The sequence below is a fragment of the Salvelinus alpinus genome, chromosome 2 (genome assembly GCF_045679555.1).
Source record: "Salvelinus alpinus chromosome 2, SLU_Salpinus.1, whole genome shotgun sequence".
NCBI lineage: Eukaryota > Metazoa > Chordata > Actinopteri > Salmoniformes > Salmonidae > Salvelinus > Salvelinus alpinus.
The window spans coordinates 57,472,154-57,498,550 of record NC_092087.1 but is presented as its reverse complement, the minus strand read 5'-3'; the positions used below and the strand labels follow the sequence as shown (position 1 = coordinate 57,498,550).

The following is a 26,397-nucleotide window of genomic DNA, read 5'->3' as shown; positions in this document are numbered from 1 at the left end:
ACAATTCGATCTTCGTCCTGTATTGACGCTTTGCCTGTTTGATGGTTCGTTGGAGGGCATTTCTTATATGCTTCCTGGTTAGAGTACCCCTCCTTGAAAGCGGCAGCTCTATCCTTTAGCTAGATGTGAATGTTGCCTGTAATCCATGGGTTCTGGTTGGGGTATGTACGTACAGTCACTGTGGGGACGACATCCTCAATGCATTTATTGATAAAGCCAGTGACTGATGTGTTGTACTCCTCAATACCATCGGAAGAATCACAGTATATATTCCAGACTGTGCTAGAAAAACAGTCCTGTAGTTTAGCATCTGCTTCTTCTGACCACTTATTTATAGACCAAGTCACTGGTGCTTCCTGCTTTAATTTAGCTTGTAAGTAGGAATCAGGAGGATAGAGTTATGGTCAGATTTGCCAAATGGAGGGAGAGGAAGAGCTTTGTACGCATCTCTGTGTGTGGAGAAAAGGTGATAAGAATATGCACTGCACGATATTATGACCTCCCTGTTTTCTCAGATTTCAATCATCTTTGTACCACATTTCACCTCTGAAGGTTATATATAGAATAATGTACCGTTTTGGTTTTGTTTGGTAATTTCTTTCAGTCTTTCAATATTATACATTGAAAGAGTGAATGTCCAGTTCAACACATTACTTCAGTCACTACAATATTACTGTTATAGTATACAGTACAACATCACCATTTTGTAAAATATTCAATACAAACACTGTAAATTCATCTCTGTTCTCTTTGTAGATAATGTATCCCAGATATCCCATTCGTCAGTGAGCATTCGTATCCTGGATGTGAATGATAACCCTCCTGAACTGGCCACGCCCTATGAGGCATCTATCTGTGAGGATGCCAAGCCGGGTCAGGTAAGGGCAAATTCTAAAGTAATGCATTAATACCATGTATTTAATGTGCTGGTTTTGTGAATGGTGTGTGTGAATGAAGTTGCTGGTATTTCATAAATTCATCATAATAATTATTTCCAGTAGATTATCAGAAATATTACCATTACTCAACCAAAACTGAGTTCAACAGCAATAAGGGGCTAAGAAAACAAATGCCATTGGGAAACTGACTTAATTGGCAATATTTTGGATACATTTTGAATTTCGAAGGTGTACATACAGAAATGTAATGTGATGATTTACCAATATCACAAGTCAATATCACAGTTGTGGAACAGCCCATTGTTGCATTGTGCTCTATCTAGTTTTGTTTTATGAACTATCCAGCACCAGCAATCCAACTCCTCTACTTCATTTAAACTATCTCTGATGCATCAAATCGGAGATGTTGTTTCCAAAGCTGTGTTTAAAACATAAGTTGTTTGCTATATACCAGTAGACCTTTGTATGCTTGCTGGTCGGAGGCAATGTTGGGAAATCAGTTTGTGTTGGTTGTAGAGCACAGCCAATCATTCTTCCGCTTTGTCAGAATTGTTTCATTATCGCCTAGATTCTCGTTTGGACCTTTTTTCAATTGGACAGCATGATCTATTTGACACTTTGTTCCAAAGGCAATTTATAAACTCTGTTTTTGGCACACAAGAAGCTTACCAAAGTGGGCTTACGCCAATACTTGAGTTATTGGTTATAAAATGAAGATGTATGTCTGTGCTCTTTGCATTTGTGCTTTCTTGACTAAAGATGTAAAGCTGGGATTGAATCCGTATATAATAAGCCATTTAGCAGACACTTTTATCCGAAGTGACTTACAGTGAGTGTATACATTTTCCATTTGGTGGCCCCAGCATCAATATACAAGTATCAGTCTTCAATATAGTGTCAAATAATCCAAATTGAGTTAGCCCCTTTGGAGGATGGATGTTGTATGTTATTTAAATGTGTTGATACCATGCATTTGCATGCGATTTTATACCCTTCATCTGTTGTATTTATAAACAAAAAAAATGCCAGCTGTTTTGATATTTACTACATAATATTCAACAGCCGATTTAGTGGAGAGATTACACAATATCATTGAAGTTGGACAGAAACGAATGCATAATCCAAAGGTCATGAACTTGGAACAGTTGGTGGAATAAGAATAAAACATGTGTGGCTGTATGCATAGTGCAGAAGAAGGAGAATAGACAGAATAACCCTGATTCTCAACTTCCATTATAAAATGGACGTGGTCATTAAGGTATTTTATTTCCATTCACGGTCAACAAGCCACAGGCTCAGTTGGAGCCAATTACACTGAGCGGAGCAAAGGAATAATTAAAAGACTAGGGATGCATCCCAAATGGCATTCTACTCCCTATATAGTATAGTGCACTACTTTTGACCAGGGCCCTATAGGCCCTAGTCAAAGGTAGTGCACTATATAAGGAGTAGGGTGACATCTGGGATGCACAGAGATTTTAAGCGAGGCCTCCAAGCTGGAAGCCACATTTACATGTGTAATGAGGCTTAGGCCTCCCCTCCTCTTGATCTGCAGACTCTTAACTGCTCATCGCCCTCTGTGTTTGCCACCTCTCCCAATAACATTGTCTGGTCTGATCTCTTGCCACCTCGCTCCCTCCTCCATCTGCAAGCCAACATTAACCTTCAACACATAATCATAGGGAGACCATTAGTCTTATTGTTGAGATTTCCCCCCACAGGGTTCTTTCACAGGTCCATTTAGATTTCAGACGTGCAGCTCAAAGATGTTCAGCTCACGGGCATATTGGCATTTGGAAATCTTTTTCAAATAACGTAGATAGGACCATATTTTCCCTGACGTCTATCCATTGATGGGTCAGGAAAAATGGTCAGTTTGTTGACAGGTAAGCGTTAGAAGTTTTTGTTGAAGGCACAATCAAATCAAATTGTATTTGTCACATGCGCCGAATACAACAGGTGTTGACCATGCAGTGAAATGCTTACTTACAAGCCCTTATCCAACAATACAGTTAAAAAAATAAATACGTGATAAGTAAAAAATCTAAAATAAAAGTAACAAGTAATTAAAGAGCAGCAGCAAAATATCAATAGCGAGGCTATATGCAGGGGGTGCCGGTACAGAGTCAATGTGCGGGGGCACCGGTTAGGCGAGGTAACTGAGGTAATATGTACATGTTGGTAGTGTTAAAGTGACTATGCATAGATAATAAACAGAGAGTAGCAGCAGTGTAAAAGAGGGGGGGGCAATGCAAATAGTCTGGCTAGCCATTTGATTAGCTGTTCAGGACTCTTATCGCTTGGGAGTAGAAGCTGTTAATAAGTATTTTGGACCTAGACTTGGTGCTCCAGTACCGCTTGCCGTGCGGTAGCAGAGAGAACAGTCTATGACTAGGGTGGCTGGAGTTTTAAACAATTTTTAGGGCCTTCCTCTGACACCACATGGTGTAGAGGTCCTGGATGGCAGGAAGCCTTGCCCTAGTGATGTACTGGGGCGTACACACTACCCTCTGTAGTGCCTTGATAGTTCGTTGTTGACGTGGACGGCAATGAACTTGAAGCTCTCAATCTGCTCCACTACAATGCATACAGCACTGTAAACCAGGACACTCAAAACTGTGCTCTCTTGGTCTAGCTGTCTCTTAGCTGCCTGGGACATTTCATTCCTTTTCTTCCTGCTCTGTAATGTTCCAGAAGTTCTCTCATCTTTGACCGCAAAAAGATTGAATGGAAATGTGTTGTCTTTGGGTCAGGGGTTTCCCGTGTTCATTCTCTGCCTTGGCATAACTACTTGGAGCATTCTGGGACAGATTTGCTGCTCTCTATGGGGCCAATTCCGACCCAAGTTATGTGTGCGGAAATAAAACTTAATTCCCTTTTTATGCACTTTTCTCTATGCGTATTCTGACCTTGAATTTAAGCATGAGAATAACATGCTATTCACCCGTAATTATTTTGCGGTGGAGATCAAAGAAATTAAGGTGTGGAGGAGGTGTGTCTACAGATACGCCATATTCTGACCTCGACATAATTCCACCAGCCTAGTGCTCGCGAAAAGGTGGAATAAGGAATGTGCCACTGTAGCAAACATGTGTAACAACTGTTTGGGTTTGAAAACCGGTCAAGGTGTGGAGAAATACTAGATGAAAAATGAGGCGAACAACTTCTACATTTAAAGGTTTAAAAGACATACATACAGTGCCTTCAGTAAGTATTCACACCCCTTGCCTTTTTCCATGTGTTGTTGTGTTACATCCTGAATTAAGAATATATTATATTGAAATATTGTGTCACTGGCCTACACACAATACCCCATTAATGGAATAATGTTTTTATACATTTTTACAAATAATAGTTTGTAACATGATTTTTTAAATTTTTTATATATATTTTTTTACCTTTATTTAACTAGGCAAGTCAGTTAAGACCAAATTCTTATTTACAATGATGGCCTACTAGGGAACAGTGGGTTAACTTCCTTGTTCAGGGGCAGAACGACAGATTTTTACCATATCAGCTCGGGGATTCAATCCAGCAGCCTTTCGGTTACTGGCCCAACGCTCTAACCTCTAGGCTACCTGCCGCCCCAAAATGACTACCTGATCTCTGTACCCCACACATACAATGATCTGTACGGTCCCTCAGTCGAGCATGGAATTTCAAACACAGATTCAACCACAAAGACCAGGAATGTTTTCCAATTCCTCGCAAAGAAGGGCACCTATTGGTAGATGGGTTAAAGTTTTTAAAAAAGCAGACATTGACTATCCGTTTGAGCATGGTGAAGTTATTAATTACACTTTGGATGGAAACAAGTCAGGGAATTCACCATGTGGCCAATGGTGACTTTCAGAGAAAACTGAGGATGGCTCAACAACATTTTAGTTAGCACCAGTACAAAGCTAAATGACGGTGAAAAGAAGGTTGTACAGAATACAAATATTCCAAAACATGCATCCTGTTTGCAATAGGGCACTAAAGTAAAACTGCAATAAATGTGGCAAAGAAATGAACTTCATCTCCTGAAAACAAAGTGTTATGTTTGGGGCAAATCCAACGCAACACATCACTGGGTAGCACTTTTCATATTTTCAAGCATGGTTGTGGCTGCATCATGTTATGGGTACGCTTGTCATCGGCAAGGAAAAGGTATGTTTTTTTAGGATAAAAAGAAACGGAATAGAGCTAAGCACAGGCAAAATCCTAGAGGAAAACCTGGTTCAGTCTGCTTTCCAACAGGCACTGGGAGGCAAATTCACCTTTCAGCAGGACAATAACCTAAAACACATGGCAAAATATACACTGGAGTTGCTTACCAAGACGACATTGAATGTTCTTGAGTGGCTTAGTTACAGTCTTGCCTTAAATGGACTTGAAAATCTATGGCAAGACTTGAAAATGAATGTCTATCAATTAAGAATTTTAAACAGAATAATATGCAAATATTGTACAATCCAGGTGTGCAAAGCACTTAAAGACATACCCAGAAAGACACAGCTGTAATCGCTGCCAAAGGGGATTCTAACATGCATTGCCTCAGATGTGTGAATATTTATGTAAATGAGATATTTCTGAATTTAATTTTCAATATATTAGCAAAAATGTCTAAAAACATGTTTTCATCGTCATTATGGGGTATTGTGTGTAGATGAGAAAAACAATCTATTTACTCCATTTTGAATTCAGGCTGTAACACAGCAAAATGTGGAATAAGTCAAGGGGTATGAATACTTTCTGAAGGCACTGTATGCATATGGAAAGACAGCCACGTTCCTCTAAAAGGTTCTCAGCAAATCTCTCCCCCTCCAGAGGGGAGGGAAGACCTAAATACTCTTGCCTTATCTGTTCGCTGTTTCACCCGTCCATGCCTGGTGCCAAAGCAATAAATCAAGACCTTAGGGTTGAATAGACTATACATCTGAAACATCTTAATCGCTTAAGGACACCCATGGCCGATTTTATGCCTATAGTTTAAGGGCCTAGATACCAGTTACTAAGACCTGTTTTGTGGTTACCTCTGGCGTTAGAGAGGGTACCTAAAGTCCAAAATCCATTAGGGAATAATCATTATAAAATAGTTTGCAGCAAAAGTCAAAGCACAAGTGGACATCAATAAAATACATGTTTTACTATTATTCCACACTGGAGAAGGTGGCCCGCACCGGAATGTCTGTGTTATCTACTACCCTGTCTATTGCAAACCAAGAAAACATTTACCAAAGAATATAAATATATTTGTTTTCAGCCACACTTAATTTTGGATTGGATTTTGGTTTTACGCACCACACAAAGACTATTACAGTTTTTTGCATGTGATTGTTTCTGCTTTCCTCACTTTATACTACCTTCAAATAATAGTACCTTTTTAATTATTGTACATGAACCATTTCATTTCCCCAACTTTGCACAGCCTAAAACGTTGATGCAGAGATACATTTGTATATACAGTGTATGTGGACACTCTTCAAATTAGTGGATTCGGCTATTTCAGCCACACTCATTGCCAAAAGATGTATAAAATCGAGCACACAGCCGAGCAATCTCCATAGAGAACATTGGCAGTAAAATGGCCTTACTGAAGAGCTCAGTGACATTCAACGTGGCACCGTCATAGGATGCCAGCTTTCCAATAAGTCAGTTCGTCAAATTTCTGCCCTGCTAGAGCTGCCCCGGTCAATGCTGTAAATGCTGTTTTTGTGAAGTGGAAACGTCTACGAGCAACAACAGCCCAGCCGCAAATTGGTGTGCCACACAAGCTCACAGAATGGGATCGCTGAGTGCTGAAGCGCATAGCACATAAAAATCGTCTTTCCTCGGTTACAACACTCCACCACTCCAAACTGCATCTGGAAGCAACGTCAGCACAAGAACTGTTTGTCGGGAACTTTATGAAATGGGTTTCCATGGCCGAGCAGCCGCACACAAGCCTAAAATCACCATGTGCAATGCCAAGCCTCAGCTGGAGTGGTGTAAAGCTTACTGGCATTGGACTCTGGAGCAGTGGAAACGCGTTCTCTGGAGTGATGAATCACGCTTTACCATCTGGCAGTCCAATGGACAAATCTGAGTTTGGCGGATGTCAGGACCACGCTACATGCCCGAATGCATAGTGCCAACTGACATCAACCCCATTGAACACCTTTGGGATGAATTGGAATGGCGACTGCGAGCCAGGCATAATCTCCCAACATCAGTGCCCGACCTCACTAATGCTCTTGTGGCTGAATGGAAGCAAGTCCCTGCAGTAATGTTCCAACTTGTAGTGGAAAGCCTTCCCAGAAGAGTGGAGGCTTTTCCAGCAGCAAAGGGGGGACCAACTCCATATTAATGCTCCTGATTTTGGAACACACTTTTGGTCATGTAGTGTACATTTGATAGATTAGCCTACATTCTATTAATACCTAATGTGTGGGTTTGCAGATTAATATAATTTGGTAAAATATGTTGTTCAGTAGCTGATATAGGATAAGGTCGCCTACAAACCAATGTAAAAAATGCAGCAACTCAATGGGAGCAGAGCATTGCAGGAGCACGTTACAACAGGCCCTTCCCAAGCACATTGAACACTATTGAGTTGCTGTGTTTTTATGCATCATTTGTTTGGTCTGAACACGCTCTAAACTCAAACCCAAGGTATATAAACTCAAGGTATATAAACCGTGATTGTTCCCTGGTGTTCCTGAGGGACAGACAACGGAGATGTCAGCCTGTGATCACGCCTTTGCGCATTCCGAGGCAAAGTCTAAATGTAAATGGGAATGACGGACACGGAGTGGGTCCAACACGTTTAGCTGGACAGAGCAGTGAGTATGGAGCTGCCATCTTATGTCCGACGATTTGGAGAGCAGGATCAACCAGCCAACATCACTCTCGGTTCTCTTCAGTCACCTGTGCCCACTCTGTATTTGCTACTGGGTCATTTCAGAGTGTCCGGAGATGTCGTTGGCATCTCCCAAATCTATGTCCATGTGCCTGTCCCTCTTCCTTGTTGCGATGCTACGGCACACCAACCACTTCATTAATTTCCCCGACGCCCCTGCAGAACATTGGTGCATCAAGGAGAGGTTCCACGCCAAGGCCCCAATGTGCTCGGTGCCATCGGCGGCACCCATATACTGTAGCCACCAGGGCACCCTCTGTCAACGAGCATGTGTACAGAAATTGAATGAGGCAACAAGCTGTGAATGTTCAAGTGGTCTGTGACGCAGATCAGTTGATTTAGAGAGTGTGTTCCAAATTTCCAGGGTCAGCCCTTGACTCCTTCATTTTGTGGCACTCTGGGTTGGCGGAGAGAATGGCCACTCTGAATGGAGAATTGCTAGTCGGTGAGTAGCCTTTATATAACCCATGTTTAAGGAGTAAGATGTATGTAATTGTGCTATTAGTTTATTAAAAGGTGTTTATCTCAACAGGCGACAAAGGCAATCCACTTCTGCCATGGCTCATGATGTCCTTCCACAACCCTTCAAGCCAGGAGGGGTATAATGTGGCACACTCCCACCAGGGGTATCGTGGGGAGTATCTTCAGAGTCCTAAAGAGCAGGTTCCTGCAACTTGACACTCCTGACTGTACCATGCTGCTAACACCTATCAAGATGTGCCTGGTGTTTGTGGCATGCGCCATGTTACACAACATGGCAGTGAGGCGAGACATCCAAGCACCCGGTCCCGGTCCACAACAGCTGCAGCAAGATGAAGAGGAAGGCCGTTACCTGCAGGTCACCAGGGAGATGGCAGTGCTAGGAGAGCATGCCAACAACTGGCCGATGGCTATATTGCTTAGGTGCATCCCCTCAAACCAAACACTTTCCATATATGTGACCCGATTCAGGAAACTAGGTGTATGTCGCAAGTCACAACTTTACAGGAGAGCCGTTTGAACGTAATTTATTTTTTAAATCAAAATGCGATTTTCGGGCAGAAATGCCTTCTCGAAAATGTGAGCTTTCATGTGCCCTAAAAACATGCGAAATGGTAAATTAATAAACTAGTAATATTAGACACTCAGAACAAACTAAACTGAATTCAGTCTTTATTATTTAAAGTTCCCCTGGTTTGTGCCTTTTTTAACTTGGGGCTACGGTCCTGGAGTTCCTCTATAATCTCCCCCAATCTGTTGTTAAGGGTAGCATTGAGCTCCTTCAGCACGTGGTCAATCAACACACTATCACAGCTTATTGTGTAATAGACAACATCACTTATTCAAAATTTGTGACAGGCACAAGTCCTTTCTTCATAACGCATTTGTGTACAAATTGCAATTTGTACACACCTAGCTAGCTAGGCTAGCTAGGTGGCTAACATTGGCTACGTTAGCTAGGTGGCTTATGTTCGCTGGGTTAGCGGTTAGGGTTAGGTTTAGGGGTTAAAATTAGGGTTTGGTAACATGCTAGCTAAGTAGTTAAAGGGGTAAGGTTAGGGTTAGGTTAAAGTAAGTGTTAGCTAACATGCTAAGTAGTTGCAAGGTAGCTAATTTGCAAAAATGCAAAAGATTTCCGTGATGCGATTTTAACATGCAACCTTTGTAACCTACTGTCTGTGATTGAATACAAAATCACTGAATCAAAAATCTAAACCAATGCACTGAATACACAATCGTGTACTGCACACAAAAACATGTATTTCCAATAAGCAATTAGTGTCTATTTTACAATAATCTGTGGTAATGGGTTGGATCAATTCCTGTTAGGGCCGTGGTCAAACGGGTGCGGAACGTCTCCTGGAGAGCCCTCTCCCCTCTGTATTGTCACCCCTATTTGCCATGTCTTTAACCAAAGCCCAAAGGAATGTGGGTCAACAGGCGTGGAAGGAAGCTAAAGTAATTCCACTACCTAAAAATAGTAAAGCAACCTTTGCTGGCTCTAACAGCCACCCAATCAGCTTGCTGCCTGTTCTTCGTAAACTGATAGAGAGAATTGTGTTTGAACAAATACAATGCTCTTTTTTAAAGAACAAGTTTACTACTGACTTTCAGCATGCATATAGAGAAGGGCACTCAACTTGTACTGCAGTTACTCAGATGACTGGCTAAAAAGAAATGGATAAGAAGATGATAGCCGGAGCTGTATTTTTAGATTATCAGTGCAGCCTTTCATGTTTTTGGTCATCATTTGTTATTGAAAAAACTCACCTGTTATGGCTTTAAATCACCTGCCATCGCATGGTTGGAGCTTTTCTAACGTCAGATATGTACAGTGCGGTATCCCTCAGGGCAGTTGCCTTGATATGCCACTTGTCTTACAAGAAGCCCAAACTACTATATATGCTGATGATTGCACACTCTACACATCAGCACCATCACTGAGACTCGTAGCAAGGAGTTACAGTCAGTGTCAGAATGGGTAATTAACAATATAATGATCTTCAATACATCTAAAAGCATTGTATTTGGTTCAAAACATTCGCTTGGACCAGAACCTCAACTGGAGTTGTGCATAAAGGGTGTGACCATTGAACAAATTGAAGAAGTTGAACTCCCAGGAGTAACATTGCTAAGTAGTTGCTAAGTCAATTATCATGGTCAAGTCATTTTGACAAAGTTGTTGTGAAGATGGAAAGAGGTATGTCTGTTATAAAAAGCTGTTCTGGGTTTTTTCAGGCTCTGATCTTGTCCCATCTTGATTACTGTCCGGTAATATGGTCAGGTGCAGCAAAGAAATACCTATCGAAGCTGCAGCTGGCTCAAAAAAAAGCACCACGCCTTGTCCTGAACTGTACACACTGAACTAACATCAACAACATGAATGATAGTCTTTCATAGTTAAGGAGAAATTGACGACTTCTCTTCTAGTCTTTAAAAAAACTTGTGTGTGTTGAAAATGCCTAACCACTTGTATAATCTATTAGCGTACACTTCAAACAGGCGCACATCAGACACGTGTTTCTTCAGGTACCCAAACCAAAAACAAATGTAATGCGTTGCTCAGTTATATTTATAGAGCCATGTCATCGTGGAATGCTCTGACACAAGAGGTTAACAGGCAAAAAGCAAGTTTAGCTTTAAAAAAACAGATAAAAAACATATTGTATCACAGCGCCTCTCCTCTTTCTAAAGATCTACTTTAACTGTAGGCTACTGTATATAACAATAAGAATATGGATATATGATTAGTGTGTAATTTGTATTGTCTCTTGGTGTCTTTCCTATATATACATAACTCTTTTTTTATTTAATGTAATATCTTATGTTGTTCTTGTCTATAACTGTTCTGTACTTTGTCATGCATTTGTATGTTTTATGTGGACACAAGGAATGGTAGCTGCTACATGTGCAGTAGCTAATGGGTATCCTCATGAACTAAACTAAACTCTTCCATCCGCTCCTCCTCCAACCGCAATAGAGGGCGGTACACTGGGTCATCTGGACCTGGGGGTGGATTGGCACTGGAACATGTCTTTCTTCCTCCGTTCAACCCTCAACTGGAGGAAAGCTACAAAGTAGGACTTACCGCCCTCTCTCGGGGGAACAGCAGGTGTCTCCTCGTCTGAGGAGATGAACGTAGGAGGGAAAGTCTCAGTTTTACCTATACTGTAGGACGCCTATCTGCAGTCTCTAATTATACATTTCTTCATTTCTTTCAACAGTGTCATGGAATTGCTGTCCTTACCGACTTGTGCTTCTGCAATCCCGGCTACAGCATCTGATAGGTGGTCACTGTACGACATCCCTGCCTGCACTGTGGGATAAACAAACTGCTTTTATTTGAGACAGATGTCGCCCACTACATATAATTTACCAATAAATGTCTTTTTTCATACCTTATCATTGTAGACTAATTAATACTGTATGTATTTACCTTGATCATTATTCACACCATCATCCTATCCGTGGGTGTCGGTGGTGGAGAGGGTCGATCCAATCAGCTCCTCCCAAGGAGTGAGGTGGAGCTCCGTGCTCGGCCCTTCACTGGTCGCACTGAACGAGGTCCTATGGTTCAACAATCTGGACTGTAAGGCAGTTTGGTCTCTAAATGTGTGTTTTGCAACTTCTCAGGGCGCTCATCCAGCCTAATACCGATTGCCAGATTTGTTGTTTTCTACTGGAGTCACTTTTAAGCATATAGCAAATAAATAGAGCGAGTCACATCAGTGGCCAGTATCTCCAGCTCCTCGCTGGAGAAGTTGGTTTAAGTGTTTTTTTTTTGTTGTCTCCTCCATTGTGGTTCTAGACCACTAGTCATACTGATAACCTTAAATAGCCCAGTATTCCATTCCATCTAGTTGAAACAATTTTTTACAAGCCGGGTGATAGCCCTTCATTTACCATGATGATAACCCCACTGAAATGGGCAAGCTGCAGCTGTTGATTGAATTTTACTTGTGCACATGTAATCCCTGAAATTGAGTCCAGCTGCCCCACCACCTGCACAAGTAAAAAATTGGCTATATTAGGCTTTTTGCACTCATAGTTTCAAATATGCAAATTCAAAATAGCTTACGGTCAAGCACTATCCAGGTTCTAAATGTCAACTTAAATTTCATTCTATTGACAGCCAAAGAAAGATATTACAATTTTAATCTGGGGGTAGCCTGCTTTTAGCCCACATGTTTCAATAACAGATGTGTATTCTTATTTCATTGGTGACATGTTAAGGCATTGACTTTCAAAATAAAAGTAGTGAGGTTCTTGAGCTGGTTTGTTTAATGAGGAAATTTTGTCTGTGTGGGAACTTCATGATAAAATTGCAGGGGCCAACAGAAGATCAACATGGGGTGTGGTTTTCTTGCCTAGAATATACATTTTCAGAGTGCAGAAGGAAGACACCCAACTAGCTTGTCACGCACATGAATAACATAAGTCTGATAATAACAGAGCGCGTAGAAAAGGACAGTACCTTGTATTTCTTCATGGATATCAAGGTAAGCCAGGTTTTCTGAACTATTTTACCAATCATTTTTTTAAATGATAAAATAATTTATCTTTTGTCTCTGAGTTTTCATAATTTTACTTCAATTCGCAAGTGGCTGAATCTCAGCGGAAAAATCAGCAGAGCAAGGGAAACAGCTTCCCCTGTCTCAGTATGTGTAGCCCATGTCCAAAAGAGTATGACATGTTGCCGCCGTAGCATTTGATTGATTGATGCCAGCAAGCATTTGGCCACCCTTGATAAAAAAAATGATAAAATAATTAGCCAATCAGCATTGACCTGAGCTCAATTGTGGGTTGTCCTGGCGCAGCAAAACTCCCCCCAAGGTAGGCCAGTTTGGATTTGGCTTCACTCAAATCAAATCACATCCAAAGCAAAACGTTATTGTCAGAAAAACATGTCTTTCTGGTCTGCTTGTGTTGTCCTGCAGTAGCTAGCTTGCTAAATCAGCCATTTTCTAAGCCATGGATGGAGATGGGTATTTGGACTTAATTCTCTGTACAGGACAAGGATTATGACACCGATTCTGATATCACCAAAACAAATGCATATATTGTGCCACTAGCCTGAGATGATTGAAGTTCTATATGAAGCCAAGATGTAGCTTAGTAGGCTCACGTTAACTAGCTAGCTAGCTTTGCTGGTTCATTGTTGCCTATGTAAAGAAGTTAGGCTAGCAAGCATTTTAGCTAGGTAAGCTATGACAACAAAAAGCATACTGTATGACAGAGCCATAGACCGTTTTGCCTACATGAAAGCATTGGCTTTCAACTAATAATTACTTGCACGGATGCACGCACACACAGAGAGAAATCAGTACCCTGGATAGCCACATGATATTTAGGAACATTGATTAGACTACGTTGTTTTTGGTATCTTTAAGTTTGTATTAAACTAAGCATACATAGCCTAGTTGATTTTATGATGTTTAAATGTTTATGTTGAGATGTTGCTGGAATAGCGGAGGCAGTGCTCCTGTTGTCTTTTTGCTGACTTGCGTTAACTCTGTGGTTCTAAATCAGTAGTTGTTTAGTAAACTGTCAAAAATATTAACTTGCTTGACCATGCTGTAGGTCATGTAACTGTTTGTTACATGCAATATTTGCTTTGTGGACATCACGAGACAGAGGTTGCTCTCCAGTTTTGTGATGAAACAAATGTATGTGAAGTTGAATTTATTCCGCCACTATGTGACTGTCTTTTTGTTGTCTCGGCCTTATTGTATATCACGGTGGCGTATGAACGAATGGGTTATATCACAACATAGGGTGTAATATGGCTTTTTTTTACTTACTTCCCCAGTGATTTAACCCACGCACCGCTACTGAAAAAGGAATAGATTTCCTAAGTCTGAATCGGGTGCTATGTTTCCCCCCCCCCCCCCCCATTTTGTTACACTCTACTTCTGAAAATGTTTACAATACGTGCAAATGTCTCTTAGATGCCATGTTCCTTTCACTCTTAGTCCTGCTGGGGAGCATGAATCAATACATCAACCCATTCATGAATTACCAGAATGACATACTATACATTTACAGTATATTGCTGTGAAGAAATAGCTTTTTCTAAGAGGATTTGTTGAGTAAGGAAAGAAACTTTGAATACTTTCATGTTTTGGCTAAAATCAGCTGTACACCAAATGCTAAAAGGTAGTTCTGCCAAAAAACATACTTTAAATTGAGAAATCAACCCTGGAGATGTTTTTTAAAGGGCAATGTATGACCCACTCATAGTTTCCTGAAAAAATAGACAATTAAAACAAAGCCTTACAGTATCTTAATCCTCCTTAAGGATCCCTCTCTGCACTGGGTATTACAATATTACCATTTGGTCATGATATTTACTTGCATATAAAGCTCATGCCTAGTGGCAGAAACCTGTTATTTATTCAACAAATTAGGCAGCCAAAGGCAGAGCCTGGAGGTACGGGAAGGCAGCGGTTGTTTGCGTGTTAAATTAGCTTGAATTTTGTTACCGTTCCCGAGAACACTATTTATCAGCTGGATAAGTTGGATAGAGCACAGCCTCTCAGAAGTGAGCATAATTGCCTAAATGTTTCTTACACCTGGAGTACTAGCAAAACATTTGATATCTGCACTTTGGCCATGATTCTGTCTGCTCTGCCTTCAGTAGATGCATTTACTTTATGGCCTCTAAAAAATGTGTAAGGCCAATGACTGTATTTATTTTCCCCCAATAGTTTCTGGAATTCTTGGTTGCAATGTTTCCACTTGTGCTAACTTTGTAGTGTATTCTAGATAGTCATTCGACTTTATTTTCCTCTCTGTACTAGTCATGCAGGTTTACCATGGCATAACAAAACATGCACTGCCATCCTATATGGTGTCTACACAGTCCAACACAGTGGACACTTCATTTGCTCGAAATATCCCCTTTAAGCCTATCAACACACACACCACCATATTTCCACTTTCAGCCCAGGAACTCTGTCATCCCAGCATCTGTCAGCTCAGTATGGCTCAGTATGGCCCACGCAACCTCATTAGGGGCTTTTCATTAAGTGTGTATATGGCATGACTATCACCCATGCCTTGTCAGCGTGTGAGTTTTGTGACTCAAGTTTGGTGGCACCGCAGTGAAAATTTGAGGAGCTGGCAACATGGCATATTTGTTTGTGTTTAAAGGCAAGATAAATCAGTCGAAGAAAATGGCTGAGATGTAAATAAAGGACTTAGGGTTCTGTCCCAAATGGTACCCTCTGTAGTGCACTACATTTGACCAGCCCCCATGGGCAAAAGTAGCTCACAATGTAGAGTGTCAAGAATAGAGTGTCATTTGGGACGCAACTTTAGGCGACAGAGGATAAGCAGCTTTAGCTCGGAAGCACAGTTCATGCCAGTTGTGTGACACAGGCGCACATTGTGGCAAATAGCTTTTCTGCTATTTATTTTGGGGTGTTTATGTCTGTCCTTTAGGTCACTATGAAGGGATTCGTACAACTGTATGTCTTTCTGAATACAGTAAGGGGTTGAAGAAACATATTGGTGACACGTAGGCTACATAAAACTGTTGTCGCTTACCGTATTAGAATCTCTATTAGCTGTTCCTTATGAGGCAGCTACTCTTCCTGGGATTCACTGTAGGTTCCTTCTGAATTTACATATTTGAAGGCTCATCTTGGATCGCCCAGGATTGATAGAGAGAGAGAGAGAGAGAGATCCCTATCCTCTGCCGTGCCTTGATTGCATTACTGTTGATGATGTCTGGAAATGGCCCATCTACAGTTGCTAGCCCCAATTCTGACTTGTGCTCTGATATCTGTTTCACTGATTTCTGCTCTCGTAAATGCCTGGGTTTTCGGCATGTTAACACAAGAAGCGTATTACCTAAAATGCATCAATTGAAAGTGTGAGTTCACAGCTCCAATCCAGATGTGTTGGTCATTACTAAGACGTGGTTAAGAAAGAGTGTTTTGAATACTGATCGGCTTTATCGGCAACACAGATCTTCCAAAGGTGGGGGAGTGGCAATCTTTACCAAGGATCACCTTCAGTGCTCGGTTGTCTCCACAAACAATTAGATTTGTTGGTTTTAAGCAATAAGCTTTCAAATAGTTTAATTTCCACTGGCCTCTCATTGAAAGTGCTGTATCTCCCTCATTTTCAGAGTAAACGCCTGAAACAATGCCTAAAGACTGGCCACATGTAGAGGAAGCCACATAGCTCGTGAACTGGGTCCTTAGTCTTTGTATGGTGGATAGGCTTTCAATGGAAAAACAGCCTTTGAAAATAATTGTACTTCCTGGTTGGATTTTCCTCGGGTTTTTGCCTGTCATATCAGTTCTGTTATACTCACAGACATTATTTTAACAGTTTTTGAAACTTTAGAGTGTTTTGTATCTATATGCAAATCCTAGCTTCTGGGCCTGAGTAGCAGGCAGTTTAATTTGGGCACGCTTTTCATCCAACATTCCGAATGCTGCCCCCTAACCTAGTGAAGTTAAAGACCCCCCTCAGCCCCCAGCTGTGCCCTGGACACCATATATGAATTGGTTGCCCCCCATCTATCTTCAGAGTTTGTACTGTTAGGTGACCTAAACCAGGATATGCTTAACACCCCTACAATCTAAGCTAGACGCCCTCAATCTCACACAAAGTATCAAGGAACCTACCAGGTATAAACCTAAATCCGTAACCATGGGCACCCTCATAGATATCATCCTGACTTTTTTTAATCGACCTAGCTCGGGTATCCTGGAAGGATATTAACCTCATCCCGTCAGTAGAGGATGCCTGGTTGCTCTTCAAAAGTGCTTTCTCACCATCTTAAATAAGCATGCCCCATTCAAAAAATGTAGAACTAAGAACAGATATAGCCCTTGGTTCACCCCAGACTTGACTGCCCTTGACCAGCACAAAAACATCCTGTGGCGTACTGCATTCGCATCGAATAGCCTCCGCGATATGCAACTTTTCAGGGAAGTTAGGAACCAATATACACATTCAGTTAGGAAAGCTAAGGCTGGCTTTTTCAAACAGAAATTTGCATCCTGTAGCACTAATTCCAAAAAGTTTTGGGACACTGTAAAGTCCATGGCGAATAAGAGCAACTCCGCCCAGCTGCCCACTGCACTGAGGCTAGGAAACACTGTCACCACCGATAAATCTAGGATAATCGATCATTTCAACAAGCATTTTTCTACGGCTGGCCTTGCTTTTCACCTGGCTACCCTTACCCCGGCCAACGGCTCTGCACCCCCCGCAGAAACTTGCCCAAGTCCCCCCCACTTCTCCTTCACCAAAATCCAGAAAGCTGATGTTCTGAAAGAGCTGCAAAATCTGGATCCTTACAAAGCAGCTGGGCTAGACAATCTGGAAACTCTTTCTAAAATTATCCGCTGAAATTGTTGCAACACCTATTACTAGCCTGTTCAACCTCTCTTTTGTATCGTCTGAGATCCCCAAAGATTGGAAAGCTGCCGCAGTCATACCCCTCTTCAAAGGGGGAGACACTCTAGACCCAGACTGTTATAGACCTATATCCATCCTGCACTACCTTTGTAAAATCTTCGAAAGCCAAGTTAACAAACAGATCACCGACCATTTCGAATCCCACCGTATCTTCTCCGCTATCCAATCTGATTTCAGCCACGCTCAAGGTCCTAAACGATATCATAACCGCCATCGATAAAAGACAGTACTGTGCAGCCATCTTCATCAACCTGGCCAAGGCTTTCGACTCTGTCAATCACCGCATTCTTATCGGCAGACTCAATAGCCTTGGATTCTCAAATGACTGCTTCACCTGGTTCACCAACTACTTCTCAGATAGAGTTCAGTGTGTCATATCGGAGGGCCTGTTGTCCGGACCTCTGGCAGTCTCTATGGGGGTGCCACAAGGTTCAATTCTCGGGCTGACTCTTTTCTCTGTATATATCAATGATGTCGCTCTTGCTGCTGGTGATTCTCTGATCCACCTCTACGCAGACGACACCATTTTGTATACATCTGGCCCTTCTTTGGACACTGTGTTAACAAACCTCCAAATTAGTTTTGATGCCATACAACACTCCTTCCGTGGCCTCCAAATACTTTTAAATGCTAGTAAAACTAAATGCATGCTCTTCAACCGATTGCTGCCCACATTCGCCTGCCCGACTAGCATCACTACTTTGGACGGTTCTGACTTAGAATATGTGGACAACTACAAATACCTAGGTGTCTGCTTAGACTGTAAACTCTCCTTCCAGACTCACATTAAGCATCTCCAATCCAAAACTACATCTAGAATCGGCTTCCTATTTCGCCACAAAGCCTCCTTCACTCATTTTGCCAAACATACCCTCGTAAACTGAGCATCCTACCGATCCTTAACTTCGGCGATGTCATTTACAAAATAGGCCCCAACACTCTACTCAGCATATTGGATGTAGTCTATCACAGTGCCATCCGTTTTGTCACCAAAGCCCCATATACTACCCACCACTCCGACCTGTATGCTCTTGTTGGCTGGCCAACGCTACATTTTTGATGCCAAACCCACTGGCTCCAGGTCATCTATAAGTCTTTGCTAGGTAAAGCCCCGCCTTATCTCAGCTCACTGTTCACCATAGCAACATCCACCCGTAGCACACGCTACAGATATAAGCTCGAGACTTATATCTCCCTCGCTAACTTTAAGCATCAGCTGTCAGAGCAGCTTACCTATCACTGAACCTGTACATAGCCCATCTGTAAATAGCACACCCAACTACCTCATCCCCATATTGTTATTTATTTATTTTTTGCACCCCAGTATCTCTACTTGCACATCTATCACTCCAGTGTTAATGCTAAATTGTAATTATTTCGCCTCTATGGTCTATTTATTGCCTTACCTCCCTAATCTTACTACATTTGCACACACTGTACATAGATTTTTCGATTGTGTTATTGACTGTATGTTTGTTTATCCCATGTGTAACTCTGTGTTGTTGTTTTTGTCGCACTGCTTTGCTTCAACTTGGCCAGATTGCAGTTGTAAATGAGAACTTGTTCTCAACTGTCCTACCTGGTTAAATAAAGGTGAAATAAAATACAAATTTGAAATACCTGTCGCAAGACCCACATGTTGATGCTTATTTATAAAACCCTCTTAGGCCTCACTCCCCCCTATCTGAGATATCTACTGCAGTCCTCATCCTCCACATACAATACCCATTCTGCCAGTCACATTCTGTTAAAGGTCCCCAAAGCACACACATCCCTGGGTCGCTCGTCTTTTCAGTTTGCTGCAGCTAGTGACTGGAACAAGCTGCAACAAACACTCAAACTGGATAGTTTTTTTCTCAATCTCTTCATTCAAAGACTCAATCATGGACACTCTTACTGACACTTGTGGCTGCTTTTTGTGATGTATTGTTGTCTCTATCTTCTTGCCCTTTGTGCTGTTGTCTGTGCCCAATAATGTTTGTACCCTGTGCTGCTGCCATGTTGTGTTGCTACCATGCTATGTTGTTGTCTTGTGTCTCTCTTTATGTAGTGTTGTGTTGTCTCCCTTGTCGTGATGTGTTTTTTGTCCAATATTTTTATTTAATTCATTTTTAATCCCAGCCCCCGTCCCCACAGAAGGCCTTTTGGTAGGCCGTCATTGTAAATAAGAATTTCTCCTTAACTGACTTGCCTAGTTAAATAAAGGTTAAATAAAATAAATAAATACAATTTCTCTCTTAGATGAGATGTGCTGGTTCACTTGCTTATTCAAAATGATTTAAGATCGTAAGAAGGCACCCAAAGCTTTTGTTGCAATTTCCGGTACCATCTTTTCCTAGAGGTAATAATGAGAAGTGACAAGTTGAATCATTCAAACCGTTATACAGCCCCCTTGTTCTGTAATTCCTCCACATTTCCACCCCCTCAACATCTGTGTCTTTCCATTTTTGGACCTACCCCCAAATCTGTCACATTCTCCTTGTCTGCCCTTTTCGGATTGACACGTTAAACAAGTCTCAGGCCTGTGTCGATCCCCCTCATCGACCCTGTGGCATTTGCCAGACTAGATGCAAATAGACAGATATCATATAGTGCTGTGTGTGCAGGAAAAGGCCGGGCGGAGAGGCAAATACTGAGTATGGCCCCGGGTAGAGGTGCCTGTCAACTCAACATAGCCTTCTCAAAGCCCAGCTAGTGGGTCAGTGTGACAGATCACCAGGGCTCAGTACTCCCCTGGGACAATACAAGTGAGATGAATAATGCGAGGGCCCTCAAACACACACACTGGCACATGCGCACACGTGTGCTCACATTGCCACATACACACACATGGGGGCTCATGCGCACAAAAACATGCTCAAATCATCCGCAGTCACATGCACTCGCACAGACAGAAGCATGTGCACAGTCACACATACAGATTCGCACACACACATACAGATCCCCCTCCCCACACACACAGTTGCATGCAAATAGACAATCTGACAAGCAGACATGGAGATTTATTTTATGTGTTGCATCCGAGATTGACTTAATCATTTTTTAACTCACTAAAATGACATTCAACCATTTCTTGCTGATTAACATGCACATATAACCTGAAAGACACATACACTGTCTTGATTTAACAAACCCTCTTCAATTTTGCCAAAACAATTCTCACACAGATTCATTTTACAAGTATTCACTTAAATGTTTAATTTCATTCTAACCTCCCCCTAATGATTGTGAATGTCACGGTTGTCGAAAGGATTGGACCAAGGCGCAGCGTGCGTAGAGTTCCACATATTTTAATAAATTGAAACTCAAACAAAACAATAAAGCACAAGAACAAACAAACCGTGAAGCTACTGGTGTGCGCACACAGGCAACTATCTGTAGACAAGATCCCACAAAGCACAATTAGGAAATGGCTGCCTAAATATGATTCCCAATCATAGACAACGAAAAACAGCTGTCTCTGATTGGGAACCATACCCGGCCAACATAAATCATTAATCACCTAGATGACCCACCCTAGTCACTATCACGCCACAACCAACATAGAGAATAAACAGCTCTCTATGGTCAGGGCGTGACAGTGAAGCCCTTTGCGACGATTTGGGGTTAATTTATCTTACCTTGACACGACTGAACTTCAGTCTCCCCTCTTAAAGTCTCCCTGGTTGCCCACTGAAGTGGCAGATTACCTTCACAAATGGGAAAGCAAGACACATTCTCTGGACCTTTACCCTGTACCCTGGCCCCAGGGAATATATGCTCGTTTTGGAAAATTCTATCCCTCTTGCTTTCCAAGGGTGTTTCAGATGTAAAGTGTCAGATGGGGTACTGTTAGATAGAAATCTAATTAGGTGATTGTGCTTGAGGGAGCTGCTCAATGAACACACTCTCTCTCATTCAATATGCTTTAATTGAATGAATAAAAAGGTTAATGTTGCCAAAGCAAAGTGATACACACAATTCTGAAATCAACAGTGACATTAATAAAAAAATATAGAAAATGGTATGATTTTGTACACCAGCTTCAAACAGCTGAAACAACAATATTTTGGGTTATGGAAAATTCACTACATTACCAAAAGTATGTGGACACCTGATCGTCGCACATCTCATTCCACACTCATGGGCATTAATATGGAGTTGGTCCCCCATTTGCTGCTATAACAACAATCTGGGAAGGCTTTCCACTAGATGCTGGGACTTGCTTCCATTCAGCCACAAGAGCAATAGTGTGGTCGGGCACTGATGTTGGGAGATTAGGCCTGGCTCGCAATCGGCGTTCCAATGTATCCCAAAGGTGTTCAATGGGGTTGAGGTCAGGCTCTATGCGGGCCAGTCAAGTTCTTTCACACTGATTTCGACAAACCATTTCTGTATGCACCTCCCTTTGTGCACGGGGGCATTTTCATGCTGAAACAGGAACGGGCCTTCCCCAAACTGTTGACACCAAGTTGGAAACACAGTATGGTCTAGAATGCAATTGTATGCTGTTGTGTTAAGATTTCCCTTCACTAGAACTAAGGGGCCTAGCCCAAACCATAAAAAACATCCCCAGACCATTATTCCTCCTCCACCAAACTTTACAGTTGGAACTATCCATTGGGGTAGGTAATGTTTTCCTGGCATCCGCCAAACTCAGATTCGTCCGTCGGATTGTCAAATGGTGAAACGTGATTCATCACTCCAGAGAATGCATTGCCGATGCTTGGCATTGCTCATGGTGATCTTAGGCTTCTGTGCGGCTATGGAAACCCATTTCATGAAGCTCCCGACGAACAGTTCTTGTGCTGACGTTGCTTCCAGAGGCAGTTTGGAACTCGGCAGTGAGTGTTGCAACCGAGAACAGAAGATTTTTACACGCTACGCGCTTCAGCACTCGGCGGTCCCATTCTGTGAGTTTGTGTGACCTACCACTTCGTGGCTGAGGCGTTGTTGTTCCTAGACGTTTCCACTTCACAATAACAGCACTTATCGTTGACCGGGGCAGCTCTAGCAGGGCAGAAATTTGACAAACTGACTTGTTGGAAAGGTGGCATCCTATGACAGTGCCACGTTAAAAGTCACTGAGCTCTTCAGTAAGGCCATTCTACTGTCAATGTTTGTCTATGGAGATTGCATTGCTGTGTGCTCGATTTTTCACACCTGTCAGCACGGGTGTGGCTGAAATAGCCGAATCCACGAATTTGAAGGTGTGTCGACATACTGTAGCTAGATGGAATCTCTCTAATATACTGCCCAACTAACCGTTTGACTCCAATGCTTCCCACAGTTCGGTCAAGTCGGCTGGATGTACTTTGGGTGGTGAACCATTATTGATACACACTGGAAACTCTAGAATGTTAAAAACCCAGCAGCGTTGCAGTTCTTGACATAGTCAAACCGGAACGCCTGGCATCTACTACCATACCTCGTTCAAAGGCATTTAAATATTTTGTCTTGCCCATTCATACTCTGAATGGCACACATACACCATCATGTCTCAATTGTCCCAAGGCTTAAAAATCCTTATTTAACTTCCCCTTCATTTTATTTTTATTTTATTTTTTTACCTTAATTTAGCCAGGTAGGCAAGTTGAGAACAAGTTCTCATTAACAACTGCGACCTGGCCAAGAATAAAGCAAAGCAGTTCGACACATACAACAACACAGAGTTACACATGGAATAAACAAAACATACAGTCAATAATACAGTTGAAGAAAATCTATATACAGTGTGTGCAAATGATGTAAGAAAAGGGAGGTAAGGCAATAAATAGGCCATGGTGGCGAAGTAATTACAATATACCAATTAGACACTCGATCAAATCAAATGTATTTATATAGCCCTTCTTACATCAGCTGATATCTCAAAGTGCTGTACAGAAACCCAGCCTAAAACCCCAAACAATGCAGGTGTAGAAGCACGGTGGCTAGGAAAAACTCCCTAGAAAGGCCAAAACCTAGGAAGAAACCTAGAGAGGAACCAGGCTATGAGGGGTGGCCAGTCCTCTTCTGGCTGTGCCGGGTGGAGATTATAACAGAACATGGCCAAGATGTTCAAATGTTCATAAATGACCAGCATGGTCAAATAATAATAATTACAGTAGTTGTCGAGGGTGCAGCATAGCCGATCATTAAGAGTATCTCTACCGCTCCTGCTGTCTCTAGAGAGTTGAAAACAGCAGGTCTGGGACAGGTAACACGTCTGGTGAACAGGTCAGGGTTCCATAGCCGCAGGCAGAACAGTTGTGAATGATGTGTGAATAAGTGAATGATGTGCAGAAGATGAATGTGCAAGTAGAGATACAGGGGTGCAAAGGAGCAAGATAAATAAATACAATATAGGGATGAGGTAGTTGGATGGGCTATTTACAGATGGGCTTTGTAAAGGTGCAGTGATCTGTGAGCTGCTCAGACAGCTGGTGCTTATTGCTAGTGAGGGAGATATGAGTCTCCAGCTTCAATGATTTTTGCAATTCATTCCAGTCATTGGCAGCAGAGAACTGTAAGGAAAGGTGGCCAAAAGAGGAATTGGCTTTGGGGGTGACTAGAGAGATATACCTGCTGAAGAGCGTGCTACAGGTGGGTGCTGCTATGGTGACCAGTGAGCTGAGATAAGGCGGGGCCTTACCTATCAGAGACTTGTGGATGACCTGAAGCCAGTAGGTTTGTCAACGAGTATGAAGCGAGGGCCAGCCTACGAGAGCGTACAGGTCGCAGTGGTGGGTAGTATATGGGGCTTTGGTGACAAAACGGATGGCACTGTGATAGACGGCATCCAATTTGTTGAGTAGAGTGTTGGGGGCTATTTTGTAAATGACATCGCCGAAGTCGAGGATCGATAGGATGGTCAGTTTTACGAGGGTATGTTTGGCAGCATGAGTGAAGGATGCTTTGTTGCAAAATAGGAAGCCGATTCTAGATTTAATTTTGGATTGGAGATGCTTAATGTGAGTCTGGAAGGAGAGTTTACAGTCTAACCAGACAACTAGGTATTTGTGGTTGTCCACATATTCTAAGTCAGAACCGTGCAGAGTAGTGATGCTGGGCGGGCGGGCAGGTGTTGGCAGCGATCGGTTGAAGAGCATGCATTTAGTTTTACTTGCATTTAAGAGCAGTTGGAGGCCGCGGAAGGAGAGTTGTATGGCATTGAAGCTTGTCTGGAGGTTAGTTAACACATTGTTCAAAGAAGGACCAGAAGTATACAGAATGGTGTCGTCTGCGTAGAGGTGGATCAAAGAATCACCAGCAGCAAGAATTCTTTCATCTGCATTGATTGAAGTGGATTTAACAGTGACATCAATAAGGGATCATAGCTTTCATCTGGATTCACCTGGTCAGTCTATGGATTCACCTGGTCAGTCTTTTTCATAGAAAAAGCAGGTATTCCTAATGTTTTTTTCACTCAGTGTATATTAAGGATTAGCCCCTTTTTTAAAATTTTTGCCTAAAATGACATACCCAAATCTAACTGCTTGTAGCTCAGGTCCTGAAGCAAGGATATGCATATTATTGGTACCATGTAACGGCGTTCCTCCTCCTCGTCATCCGAAGAGGAGGAGCAGGGATTAAACCAAAATGCAGCGTCTTGATATGACATGATTTATTTAAGTAAAGACGAAAACACGAACTTCACTTGAAACTAAACAAAACAACAAACGGAGTAGACGAACCTGAACATAAGAACTTACATAACACGAAGAACTCACGAACAGGAAAATGACTACACAAAACGACGAACGAACGAAACAGTCCCGTATGGTGCAAAACAAACACAGACACAGGAGAACAACCACCCACGACAAACAATGTGACAACACCTACCTTAATATGATTCTCAATCAGAGGAGATGAAAACCACCTGCCTCTAATTGAGAACCATATTAGGTACCCATTAACCAACATAGAAACAGAAAACATAGACTGCCCACCCAAACTCACGTCCTGACCAACTAACACATACAAAAACTAACAGAAAACAGGTCAGGAACGTGACATACCATTTGAAAGGAAACACTTTGAAGTTTATAGAATTGTGAAAGGAATGTAGTAGAATATAACACAATAGATTTGGTAAAAGATAATACAAAGAAAAAATGAATAGTTCATTTGTAATTTTTTTTGTAACATAATCTTAGAAATGCAAGAGAATGTTCATAATGTATTATTCCAGCCCAGGTGGAATTGAGATTTTAGCCACTAGATGGCAGCAGTGTATGTGCAACGTTTTAGACGGATCCAATGAACCATTGTATTCATGTTCAAAATGTTGTATCAAGACTCCCTGTAACGGCTTTCATAATCCTCCTCCTCCTCGGTCGAGGAGAGGCGAGAAGGATCGGACCAAAATGCAGCGTAGGTGGAATACATGATGAATTTATTAAATAAAGACGAACACGAAGAACACTTGGATAACTACAAAACAATAAACGATGTGAACAAACCTGAACTAGAGAACACAACGTACTAACAGGAACGAACACATACATGAACGAAAACGAAACAGTCCCGTGTGGTGCGACATACACAGACACAGGAACAATCACCCACAAACAAACAGTGTGAACAACCTACCTTAATATGGTTCTCAATCAGAGGAAACGTAAAACACCTGTCCCTGATTGAGAACCATATCAGGCTAATAGACAATGAACCTAAACATAGAAACACATAACATAGAATGCCCACCCCAACTCACGCCCTGACCATACTAAACAAATA

General features: G+C 41.9%; 1 protein-coding gene across 2 annotated transcripts in view; it reads left to right on the top strand.

Moving 5' to 3' along the window:
- Positions 1-26,397, top strand: part of LOC139565532 (cadherin-22-like) — a 316,857-nt gene that overhangs the window by 278,645 nt on the left and 11,815 nt on the right. For both annotated transcript variants that reach the window (XM_071385969.1, XM_071385959.1), the window contains one exon: positions 757-878. In XM_071385969.1, the coding sequence (XP_071242070.1) occupies positions 757-878 (122 nt within the window). The remainder of the gene's footprint in view (positions 1-756; positions 879-26,397) is intronic.